This window comes from Opisthocomus hoazin, chromosome 2, assembly GCF_030867145.1.
Source record: "Opisthocomus hoazin isolate bOpiHoa1 chromosome 2, bOpiHoa1.hap1, whole genome shotgun sequence".
Lineage (NCBI taxonomy): Eukaryota > Metazoa > Chordata > Aves > Opisthocomiformes > Opisthocomidae > Opisthocomus > Opisthocomus hoazin.
In genome coordinates, this window is record NC_134415.1 from 29,860,972 (window position 1) to 29,873,369 (window position 12,398).

Sequence of the window (12,398 nt, forward strand, 5' to 3'; positions counted from 1 at the left end):
CAGTGCCTCAGTCGTGTCAATAGCCCTTTCTCTCATGCCAGTGAGTGAACTTTTTGAGCAGTATTTTGCAACATTTTCTTTCTGTGTCTTAATTCTGTTTCCAGTATATATGGTGTTAATTGTGAACTGCTAACCAGGATCAGACTTGCATTGAGGTTTGATACCGCTAGGATTTCCTGCAGGCATAACTGTTCTCAGAAGTCACTAAATAATTAATAGAAATGGTTCACTTAAAAGATACGCTGGTTACACTTCTTACCAGAAACTTAATGTGTAGTTTAGAAACAGCTAAATAGACAACCTGCTGATGTTATGTACTAATCAGGTCTTTAAATCAGGTCTGTTACAGGGTTGTGCGATCACAAAGAGTAGGTAACAGAGGGTTGTTTGCCATAGTTTTAAAACATGTTTGAATATTGAAGTACTTAAAGATTCCACTAGCAATTTGAGCCCTTTACAAACTGCGTTATGAGTGTGGTCGTGGAGATTGTGACTGAGAGCCTGTGGCTATTCAATTGCTTTGTTGCTTTTAACTTATATCCCAGTAAAGGAGGACATTCTCATTCCTGTTGGGAACAGAAATGCATACCAGCATTGCTTCATCCAAGCAAAATGGCAGTGAAAAGCTTTCTTGATTATGTGGATGTTTGCATCGACTTTCAGGCTGCGTACAGTTTATCTAAAGAGGCTTTTGTTTTTGAAGTGATCCGTAAATCACAAGGTTTGTGGGCAGTGATGTATTAGAAGAGTAGGAAGCTGCAGGTAGGAGTACAGGTGTCAACAGTCCCGGGCTTCATTCCCAGCTCTGCCAACGGCAGAGATTTCTGAGTATGCTTTTGAAGCAGCCTTATGCTTAGGGTAGCCTACATTCCATTTCAGGAGGGGTGCCTGAAGTCAGGCAGCTGAATGAAAACTTACTGGAGGGTGGAGTACCTGAGCTTACTGCTTTTTGTAACTGAGACTTTGAAGTACCTGCCCGTGATGTAATCCATGCAGTCACCACCTCACAGCGCTCCGTACAGATGAAGGGCGATCAAAACCATGTTGTTAGCGTTTCTACCATTGTGTAGGTCTGCTTCCTCAGTTATAGCCCCAATGGGTTTCAAAAGAGCTTAAGGTTCATAAATAAAGGGTGTTGCACAGCTACGTGTTGGTAACAATAGTGTAGTTTTGTGTACAGCTGGTTTTTAGGCAAGTGAAATACTTGACAGTACCTGCTGAAATCTTACGTGCTTATGTAAAGATTTCTTTTTTGTCTAAGAAAAGGCTGCATAAAATTCTCAAGTGGGTGTTAATTCACGATAACAAAAAGACTGTGAAGATTCTTCAGAACCTTCAGGCAAGATCTTCAGTGTAAGGGCTCATTACTCTGCCAAAACAAAGCAGTGTCAGAAATGCATCTGCTATGTTAGTTACTTTCATTGCCCTTTTTTTAACTGCTGGAGCATTCTTTTATTTGAAGTTTTGATGTCATTACCTGGAATTAAAGCAGAAGTGAAATGCATTTTTTATAGAAAAGACAGTTCAAGAAAGAAAGGAAATTAAGTACCTGTGTGTCTTTCTATAACGTCAATATTATGCTTACCAGAGACAGACCGCTGTCTTTGGTTCTCATTCACTTCAGTTACTGTTGAAGCACATTGCTGGACCATCTGCCTTGTGATGAATTCATTTATTTTAGTATCTTAAGAGACTGGAGTGGTGCGACTCGGGTCCTTTATGTGAGGTGGTATGGGTCTAACATCTGCATTGTTGGCCATCGCGTAGGCTTTTCTAAGCTCCGACTTCATTGTTAATGAGGTGGATGTTCAAATGACACTTAGATTTGTGAGAGTAGGCATTTCAGCTGTTGGTCTACATCCACAATGGAGAAGTTTAGAAGCTGATGTCCAAAGCACAGATTGGGCTTTGATATTCTTAATGAAGATAGCTCTCCATTCTTTGTATCTGTTGTTCTTATCTGTTGTTCTTAAATCTTGTTTGCACAATACCTTTCTCTTATTTTTCTAGAAAATACTGGACTCTTAAATTTGTGGGAAAACACCACAATTCTTTTGATCTTCTTTATGCTTTTAAAGATCTTTGTCCTTAACCCACAGCCTGCCTTGGATGACAGGGGAGGTGCTCTCAGGTTGCCGTCCTTCTGGAGAACGCTTCCCTGAGCACACTCCCAGTGCAGACCGCCCAGCTGGGGGGGATCGTGTGTGTTTCAGAAAGGGTTGTTGCACAAGTTCTTTGTGTGGTGTGCGGCCAGACAGGGCATGGCGCTCAGCCCTGTGTTGGGCCTGGCAGGTGTGCCGCTGGAGCTGCTCCTCAGCTTCCTTAGGCAGCCTGGACCTGGGCTGGTGCCTCTGGGTGGCACGAGTTGGGGAAGCACAGAGCACCCCTGTCTGGGTACAGGGCTCAGAAGCCCTGCTGCTGGGAAAGCTGAGCAGCTGTGTAGATCTTGTAGCCTGCTGGGTCCGCAGGGCCCCGCTAAAAACCAGGAGAGTTGGTGTCCTTAAATGCAATCCCATCTGAACGGCGGTTGATTCAGGACAAGTAGATGCTGAACACCTGTGCCACTCCATGTAGGTGGCCTGTTCTAGATCCAGCTCTAAAATAATCTAGATCTGTCTCAAAATTATCACTATCAAGAAATGGATCTTTCTGTTCGACTTCTAGATTGAGTCCCCAAGCTCAAACCGTCTGGCTGGAAGGCTGTAGTTTGATCTGCCATTGAAGAACACGGCTTTGATGGATTTCAGTAGCCAGGCATAGAAAATGGGTTTAAAAATGTGTAAGGCTGAGGGGCAACACAAAGACCTTCTCTAGAGCTGGTCTGGTGAGAGCAGCACAAAAGTTTGGTATTGCACGAGGTTTGGTTTGTTTGTTTTCCTGAGGTAATATAAAATGATGCATTGCTCTCTGTAAACTCACTGGGGTCATCTTGAACACGTGTTGCTTACAAATCATTAGGAAAAAACATTTCTGAAGCTGCATTAGCTTATTGGAGCTTTTCTTCTGTGCAGACTGCGCAAGCCGCGTGTGAAGAAGACAGAACTCCAGACCCAGGGCTGTTTGTTTTCTGTAGCTGCAGAATATGACTGCAAATATGGCATTACTGGCTGGCCCATTTTTGAAGTTGCTGCCCATTAATCTCACTTTATCCATAATCTTCTTAAAACTTCAACAGTGCAATCTGGGTGCATATTCTAACTTGAGTTACCTAATTTTAATTGGTTGAATAAACTCTTGCAGATGCTGCGTTAGGAATACAGTATTTAGAGATATCCTTTGTGTGTTACTTAAGGAGATATAACCCAGATCATCACTGAGCGGTTCAGAAATAGAAGGCAACAGCTGTAATACTGAGAAAGAGATGCAGGTCAGGAGTTCAAATGCTGAGATTAAAGGGATGACTTTTACTCTACTGTCTTCACTTTGTCATGCTTGCTTTAAGTAGATGTCAAGACCCTCTGGTATATAAGCTGCTGTGCTTATATGTCTCCCTTTTTATTTTTATTTTAATTAGTGAATCTGATCATTTTCCTCTGACGATATTTAAGTCTTACTGACTTTAGTGGAAACAGGATTTCCTGTGGTGATTAAAACCACAGGTGCTAGGATTAAGGAAGGCCTTTTTTTTTTTTTTTTTTTTTTTGGTGGTACGTGGACTAAAACTGGAACAATACAGAGAAGATTAGCATGGCATCCTCAGGGCTGACGAGCAGATTTGGAAGAGCACGTGAGGGGATCAAACTCTCGGAGCTGTAACCATGGGGGAGCTTCTCTGGCATTCACAAAATTTTCAGCGAGACTTCAGCCTTAGCTGATTTAAAGATGGGGACTGGCAGTTGGAAGCAGAAGCCTCTTTGGATGCAGCAGTGGTGTGCACAGCCTTTACAGAAAACATGTATATTTTTAGGATAGGCCGGTTTAGATGGTTGATCATTGCGTTGCTTTCCTAGACCCCCTAATGTCCAGCTGTGCTCTTTGGAGAGAGGAGGCATCTTTACTACAGGGAAGTTGTAGACAACCCAACTCTGGGTTGTCAAATCCAAGCCATGTAAGATGTGGATAATAACCCTAGCACTGAAACACAGACCAATGGTCACGTTCCCTTCTGTTCCTTTTTCCCCCTTATCTATGAGACTTTTTTTGAGGGGGAGTTATACTAATGGGCAGCTATAATATCTCAACACCACCTGAACATTCCCCTTTCCTTCAAATTTTAGTCATTCTAGGTGAGGTGTATTGGGATCAGGATCCTGCCTACAGTTCCTTTTTGTTTGTTTGTTTTGTAATTGCATTCTAGATGCCTTTTGTTAAGGTACAGTTTTAAACACGCAGACTATGCACTGCTGTGGGTATGTTACGGCTCGCTGTAATACTGTGTTCTCGCTCGATGGTGGAGGTGGAGCTGTTCCATGAGATCACAGAGGTGACACCTGAATGGCTTTTTTGACCAGATCCTGTTGACTACTCTCCTGTGATTGTTTCTGCTAAAGATATTGAAGCTATTTGTAGGAATGAGAACTTTCTTTTTATATATTTTATATATATAGGAACAAATATGTAAAATATATAGTAGGAATGAGAACTTTTGATGTATGTTTTTATATATATTTATAGATCTACACACATATTTTTATATATCTTATAAATGTATTTTTAATAAACACACACATATGTATAAAAAGTTCTTGTTCCTGCAAATAGGCGCACGCGCGCTCTGTCTCTTTATATCAGCAACATACCTTTGATTTGTAAGTTGACAAGTAGTTACATATGTGTATGTATATATGGATAGCAGTCTTGCGTGTCAAACAGCATGTTCTATAAAGTAGCCTTTATCTTCTGGCACACGAGTGTTGCAGGAGTGGGCTGTGGTTGTGTGAAATGCAATCCTAGGGGCAGTGGGGCTGCTTGTATTATAGCAAGGTCAGCAGGATTTGCTCTCAAGTTCATCCAGGCATTACTGTGCACACTGATGAAATGTGCAGCACAGAAGTACGGGCTTCTACTTCACTAAGGATAATAAACAGTAAAATCTGAGGTTTTATTACGGTATATATTACAATTTTCCATTATTTGTCATCTCCTCTTTGCTGCACCTTTATTAGGTGCCACCTTGGCCCTACAAGTTGAACCTTCGTACATGTATTTTTATAAAAAGGAGAATTCAAAATTTTTTTTTCCCTAGCACCCTGCATCAGAATAACCGAGATTCTACACGGCCACAGTTACGGCTGCAGATTTCTGTGCGTGCCACAAAGAATTAATTGTGCAATCATCCTGCACTCGTCATCAGTGTAAGAGTTTACAAAAGTCACCTCTTAACTTTTAAAAGTTATTCCTCTTCCAACAATGTTCTTTAGTTTATGAAATGTGGCCAGCCACCTTGCTTAATGACCTGGTCGTCAGCAGTTTTAGAAAGATTATTGCCTTTGTATTTCGCACAGCACATTTGCGTATAACCAAAACAATCTAAAAAGAAACCACAAATTGTAAAATCCTGACCATGTAATTTTTAAGTTAATAGGAAACATGAAACCTTTACGTTTAGTGAAGTAACTTTCCAGGTGTCCCTGTTTTTCTAATAAACAGTTACTGTTTATTAAAAAAAAAATCAATATATAAAAAGACAGTATTGTATTGAATTAAAAGCTCCCAAACAGATAAGTTCTGTTCTTTCCGTGTATGCGCGCTAAGGGCCCACTCCAGCTTTTTGCCTTACAAAGCTTCCACTGACAGCAGCCCCACGGGGTAAGTCCGTTTCACAAAGGCACAGGGAACAGATAAGTGTAAGCTGAGGTAAACTTTAGTGTCTGATAATCCCAGCAGCTTTTGAAACTAACAGGTAATCATTAAATAAAGATTACTCTGGAATGAATGAAAAATAAAAAGCTTGTCAGGCTAAAAAAAAAAAGACAAAGCCATAATTGGGATGATTTTGACAGATATCAGTCCTGAACATTGAAGGTAGGATGTGGGAGCTGGCTTGCCTGTGCAGAAGGGCACGTGATCATTGAATCCTGATGATGTTGCTCTCATCCAACTTTGTGAAGTGCTCACAGTTTGGCTCCGTCATTTCTGACGATCTGTGATGGCCTCTTCAGTGCGTTTCCTCGCTGTAGCAAGGTAGAAATGTCACCTGTTTAAAGTCTAGTTTGCAGGACTTCTATGGCAAAAAAAACCCCAAACCCTTGAACGTGCAGGGGAGAGATTTTAGAAATAAGGTCAGGTATATCATGATCTATAGCACGATGTGTACGTTCCAGATATGGAACGTTCCATTACAAAATGGAAAGTTGCTGTTCATGAATGTCGATGTGTATGGGAATGATTTGGCTAGCAGTTAGGTGTCACTCCTGGGCTCAGGCATGGGTGATGGGCCTTCTGCAGCTGCTGGGGATGTGGCTCCAGTGGCCAGGGCTTTTGCGAGGGAGAAGCTGAAGCCCATCTCTGCTGCTGTGCCCAGGAGGTTCTGCCTGGCAAAAACATCACCGTGGTGACACCAGAAGGTTTTAGGGAGTTGAGCTTTGGTGAAGTGAAACAGAGACCTGCACGTGGGTAAGCCTGATGCCCTGCGTCACACCAAAAGGGTTGGAAGGGAAGCATGGGCAGCCTGGCCGGCCGGACACCAAGCACGTGGGGGTTTGGTCACCTCCAGCAGAGCATCTTGAAGTTTGGGGTATTTTTCTCCAAACTGCAATAAAAATAAACTTGCAAGGATCAAAACGCTTTGCGATCTGGGAGGGATCTATCTGCGGGGGTCTTCTGAGAGGTGGTGGGAAGTTTCCTACAGGAGGAGGGTGTTGAGCGCCGTCCCCAGGGCTGCTCCGAAGCCCACGAGGCAAGCGGTGGGCAGTGCCTTTAGAGCAGCAGGGCGTTACGGGTCCACGGATGCTGTGTCGGGAACTTCTCCATGGTTTCAGCTGTAGCCTTTGGAGGAAATAATTTAATAACCCTTTTCTTTGGAAGTATTTGTGGTTGAGGTACCTCATGTAACGGAGCTGGTTCTTCAGCTGGTTAGCAGCGGAGCTGTGAGATGTAACAGCTCGAGGACCTGTCCCCTTGGTTTTGTACAGGTGTGTTGCAGAAGTGAAACCAGCTGAGTCTACACCTTGAGGTTGCATGTTTATTTGGGTAATTCTGGAAACGCTGCCATGCCTGACACTGCAGCTGTGTTTCTGAGGTCAGCAGGAGCAGCGCGTTGACCTGTACAGCAGTAAAAGCGTGGTGTTGTGGCAGAGACGTTTAACCTGACCTCGCAGGAATTCACAGATTTCAGTGGAAAGCACCGCTGACTCCTGCACGGGGAGGATGCGGTCTCGGTTGTGTCTGCCGCGCCGTACATACCCGCGCACTTCGAAGGAAGGGGGGGCACGTTTGCTTTCAGAGCCTGCGTGTGCACACGTGCCTGTAAATAATCTGTTTTCTTAGCTCCTCATCTCTCGGCGAATCTGTTCTCTGCTGGTGCCCACATCAGCGCTCGGGTTAGCGGGCTGCGCTGGTGCAGGATTCCCCTCCCGCAGAGCCCTGCCACTGCCAACAGCAGCTCCGAGCCGCTGGGCCCCCGCGTCACCCCAGGGCACGGCCACGGTGGCTCCGAGGAAGCGCTTGTCCTCACCGACACGCTGGGAAGGAAAAACACTCGCTTTTCCTTGCAAGGCTGCCGTTCCCGAGCTGCAGAAAACATTGGGACGTTTTGCAGAAGGAAGATGGCTCCTGAGGTGTGGTCTTTGGTTTGTGCCTGACACGATTCTCGTCGTGCTTTCAGACAGGTCCCGGTCACCCGCTCTCGCTGCTGTTGCGTGTGTTTGCCTGTAGCACTGCGGGCGATGGCCCCGCTGTGCCCCTGAGTGCCAGTGGCCCTTCGAGTGCCTCTTCTGCACGGGTCTTGATCTCTGGAAACAAAGCAGAGGTTCCTCAGAAGCTGCCTTGTGCCGCGTAGGAGGGTGTGATTGGAAACTCCTGGCAAGTAAAACCGGTGCTGTCTGAATTCAGAAGGGAAGACAGGGCTAGACAGGTGAGGGTAAAGAAAAAGGTGACTTCACCGCTTCCTAAAGCCAGTGTTCATGTACAGGGGCTGTAAACGGGTGGCGAAAGACTGCAGGGTGCTTCCCTGGGGCAGAGGAGGGCAGCTGTCCTCCGCAGGCCGAAGCGCCAGCCCTTCCCCGTATTACACACGCACTGGAGCGGGCACAGACGGAGCCCGTGGCGTTCGCTGTGGCCGAAGGAGGCAGCGGAAAAATGGAATTACAGGCGCAGCCCGAGCGCGTGGGGCTCGGGAGCTTCTGCCGAGCGTGGGGTGAGGACGCATTCGCACGCTTCCGACGGGAGAGCAGAGCTCGGAGGAGCAGCCAACCCTCCTCGAAGCCCGGCGGCCAGCACCCCTCACCCGCGGCCCGGCGGCGGGGAGCGAACTGCCCGGAACCGGGGGGCCGGGCGTGGGGCAGCGCAAAGCCCGGGCCCCTCGGTTCGCAAGAGGCGCCCAGCTCCTCCCGTTTGGCCCAGTCGCTTCAGCGATGGGCGCACGAGACGTCGCAGCCCTCCTTCTGTTAAAAACACCCAGAGGGTAACAAGCAGCAGCCCGGCGGGAGCGGCTTCGCCCTGCCCTGCCCTGCCCTGCCCTCCCCGGGGCGAGGCGCGGAGCCCTCCGCTCCCCGCAGCCCCTCCACGTCACTCCGCGGCGAGGTGAGCACGTGGGGCGGGGAGGCCGTATAAATCCCCCTCTCCCCGCGCGGCCGCGATGCTGTCTGCTGGCGGCCGTCCCCTCCGCGCGGGGAGAGCCGAGGGGCCGGCGGCGGGCGGAGCGCTCCATCCGCCGGGAGCTGCGCGCCGGGGCCAGCCCCGGCCCGGCGGGGGAGGCCGGGGGAGAGCGGCGCTGCGCCGCGGCCAGCCCCGGGGCGGCCGCTCCGCGCCTGCGATCCGCGGGAGGCCGTCGGGGCGGCGGCGCTGCCTGGCTGACTGCGGCGCGGGGTTGGTGCTCGGGAAGGAGGAGGAAGAGGAGGGAGCTGGAAGAGGCTCTGCGGCGCGCAGCGGCCCGGGCGGGGGTGGGTCGGTGCATGCGGCGCGGGGCGCGCGCAGCAGCCTGCGGGACGCGGCCGGACCGGGGATCGCCGCCGCCGCTCTCCGCCGGGGCCGGGGCCGCCGCCCGCCGCTCCGCCCGGCCGCCGGGGCCGGGACTCGGCGCAGCCCGGCGCACACGTGCGCGCCTCAGCCGGCGCCGCCGCGGGGGCTGAGCGCCGCCGGCCGCGGGGCGGTGCCGCTGCCCGCCGGGACCCGCCGCGGGGGCTCCGCGCCGGCAGCCCCTGCCCCGCCGGCCGCGGCAGCGCCCGGCACTGCCCAGCGCTGCCGCCGCCGCTTCTCCCCCTCCTCCTCCCCCCCCCCCCCCCGCCCCGATTTTTTTTTTTTTTTTTTCCCTTCGATTTTCGGTTTTCCAGCCCGCTCCGCCAGCGCGCTGCCGACACTCTCGCTCCCGTTTGCTGGGTTCGCAGGTTTGTTTATCTGTTTGGGGGTTGTTTGATTTTTTTTTTCCCCTTCCCCTTCTTTTGCTGCCCCGCTCACTCCACCCCCGAATTTTATCTAGTTGCAGCAACTTGTCTTTTTTGGTTTTTTTTAATATATTATAATTGGTATTTTTTTCACCGACGCCTCCCGTGCGTTTTTCGATTGCAAGTCGTCCTTGCAGTCCGGTTTTTAACTGCATTTTGTCTGCAGATCTTCCCCTTTGTTTGCACACATCCCCTTTTTAGTTTTTCAACATTTTTTTCCCCTTTTCGGTGGTGTTGTTGTCGTTCGTTGTCAAAGTCACTCTTTTTTTGGGGGGCGCTGTATTTAAAGGCTTAAAATGCACTGCTATCTGCTGAGCGTGCTCCTCACCGTGGATCTGGCCACCGTGGCTCTCAGCCTCTCTACCTGCAGCACCCTCGACATGGATCAGTTCATGCGCAAGAGGATCGAGGCGATCCGGGGCCAGATCTTGAGCAAGCTGAAGCTCACCAGCCCCCCGGACGAGTACCCCGAGCCCGAGGAGGTGCCCCCGGAGGTCATCTCCATCTACAACAGCACCAGGGACCTGCTGCAAGAGAAGGCCAACCACAGAGCTGCCACTTGCGAAAGGGAGAGGAGCGACGAGGAGTACTATGCCAAAGAAGTTTACAAAATAGACATGCAGCCTTTTTACCCCGAAAGTAAGTCCTCCGTGTTTGTGCGTCTGCGTGTAATTCTGCCCCCGGGGTTTGGCAGTGCCCGGCACCTTCAAATACCAGCCCTGTGCATCATCATCATCATCTGCCGCCTGCGCCGGGCTCGCTCCTGGCCTCGGCGGCTCTTAGGTGGCGGCTTCTAGGGTTTGGGTTAGGTGGCGGGGCATGTGTGCCGAGTGGGGGGGGGTCAGCTGCCCTCCCAGACGCGCGGGGTCTCCGATCCCCCCTGAAGTCGCCCGGGAGTCCCTAAAAGCGCCTCTACTTTCCGCCACCGCGTACCTGAGCGTAGCTTCCCCCCCTCCCCCCCCGCCCGGGATCCCGCTCCCTCCCCAGCGCTGGCCGCAGCCCCCCGTGCAGCCTCCAGAAGGGGCCAATATCTTTCCACTGCTGTTGTTTCCCTTGGAGTGTCGGGCAGGAGATCGGGCAGGTTTCCATCTCTCCATAACTGAGAAGAAAAGGAGGTCTTTAAAAAAACAAAAAAAAAAAGCCACCGGCTCCTCTTCTGTCTGCCCCCCCCCCCCCCGCACATCGCCCCGCGGAGCGCTGTTCGCGCTGGTGCTCGGCGGGGGGACGGGGCTGAGACATCCTCCCCCCTCCTCCCGCTTTCACCAGCCTCCCGCTTCGGTTCGTGGGCGCTTTCATGTCAGGTACAGGAAAAGTTTTCCCTTCTGGGTAGCCTCGGTTCTTGGAACCTGTCTCAGCCCGTCTGCGTTTTGCTGGTTTTAACGACCTTCTGGTGATCCGCGCCACGTTTTGTACGGAAAAAAAAAAGGGGGGAGGGGATGGGGATACAAATGCTCTGTGCTGACCAAATCCACTTAGAGTGATGAATAATTGTAACGATGTGCCTTTTTGTTTTGGTAGTGAAGTTTAAGTGTATAGAGGAAAAAAAAAAAAGAGGAAAGAAAAAGCACCAGACTCCCTTAAAAGAATCTAGATCATCATCATACCGAGGAAAGTGAAATACCAGAAGCAGCAAATCACTTCACCGTTCGCGTATCCAAAACCTCGTCCCTACTCTTTTCGTTTAGCTCGCTTTTCTCTCTCTTCCCTCCCCCGCCACTTGATGCCCGATGTACTTGCTGTCTGTTTTTGAGAAGCACATACCTCTTGCTTAAATAGATAATGCAGCCATCTTGGTAACTTTATCCTAGAGTTTCTAATTGCGTTTTCCCCTTATTTATTTTTAGTTTAGCAAGTTGTAGCTTTGGGGCTTGCTGCGTCTTGCATGTGATAGTCCCAGGATGCCAGCCAAGGTATCTGAACCCCGCGCTCAGTGCAGCTGCCTCCCTTTCTTCCTTTCCTTCTTAAATGACAGCATCAGGTACAGGACATCCTGGCCCTCAGAGCCATTTTATTATTTTAATTATGGCACCATCCATAATAGCCATGATAAATACACTCCACCCTTGTTACCCTCGGGGAAGAAGTACTTTTTTTCTTACTAAAAAAAAAAAAAAAAGTCTATTTGGAGCCAGGCGGGTACGAGCAGAGAGGTTCTGTGTAAGTCAGAGCAGCAGAGAGCAGACAGACATGGTGCCTGTTTTCCAGGAAGGTGCACTGTAGTGGTTTGGTGGTGTTTTTGGTGGAAGTCAGCACTCGTGTTTTGAGACCCATCGGGTCATGCCCCGAGCAGAGGAGTGAGCGCCTGTGGGCAAAGGTTAGGACAACCAACAGCACTGCCTTGGCTTGTGGAGTTGACCCTGTAACAGAGAGTCTCCGAGAACTGTGAAAGGCACCCGTCCCGAGCACTGCTGTCCTTTTTCCTTGCATGATCAAACTACAAAGAACCAATGGTCCAAAACGCGGCCGCACACTTTCCAGAAAATTAAAGTATCTGTGGTGTGCGACTTGGATGGTGTGAGACTCTTATTTTTAAAACGTTGTCGGAGGCCAGATGTGTGCTGAGGTATCGATAGAGGTTTTGGAGGAGCGAGGGAGATTGCAGGTACCTACCAACAGAGTGCATCAGACGTTTGGGATCGGAGGGCCAGTTAGCGGCGGATCCAGTACTACTGTGCGAGGGCTGTCGCTAACATCAGAGTAAGTAGGTTAACTGTTTTTCCACTGCTCTCTAGTTATGCTGGATGGAGCGAACCTTTCCAAAAAAGACAGAAAGGAAGAAATCGCTCCACCATATTTTAAAGGAAGAAATTGAAAGCGCAGCTCTGGTGGCCGCGGGCGCGTTCCCCTGGACATGTC

General features: G+C 49.7%; 1 protein-coding gene across 1 annotated transcript in view; it reads left to right on the plus strand.

The window, feature by feature from the left end:
- The first annotated feature begins 9,420 nt into the window (after nt 1-9,420).
- TGFB2 (transforming growth factor beta 2) overlaps nt 9,421-12,398 on the plus strand; it is a 69,603-nt gene continuing 66,625 nt past the window's right edge. Inside the window, exon 1 of the mRNA XM_009932814.2 lies at nt 9,421-10,181. Within this exon, the coding sequence (XP_009931116.1) occupies nt 9,839-10,181 (343 nt within the window). The 5' untranslated portion in view covers nt 9,421-9,838. The remainder of the gene's footprint in view (nt 10,182-12,398) is intronic.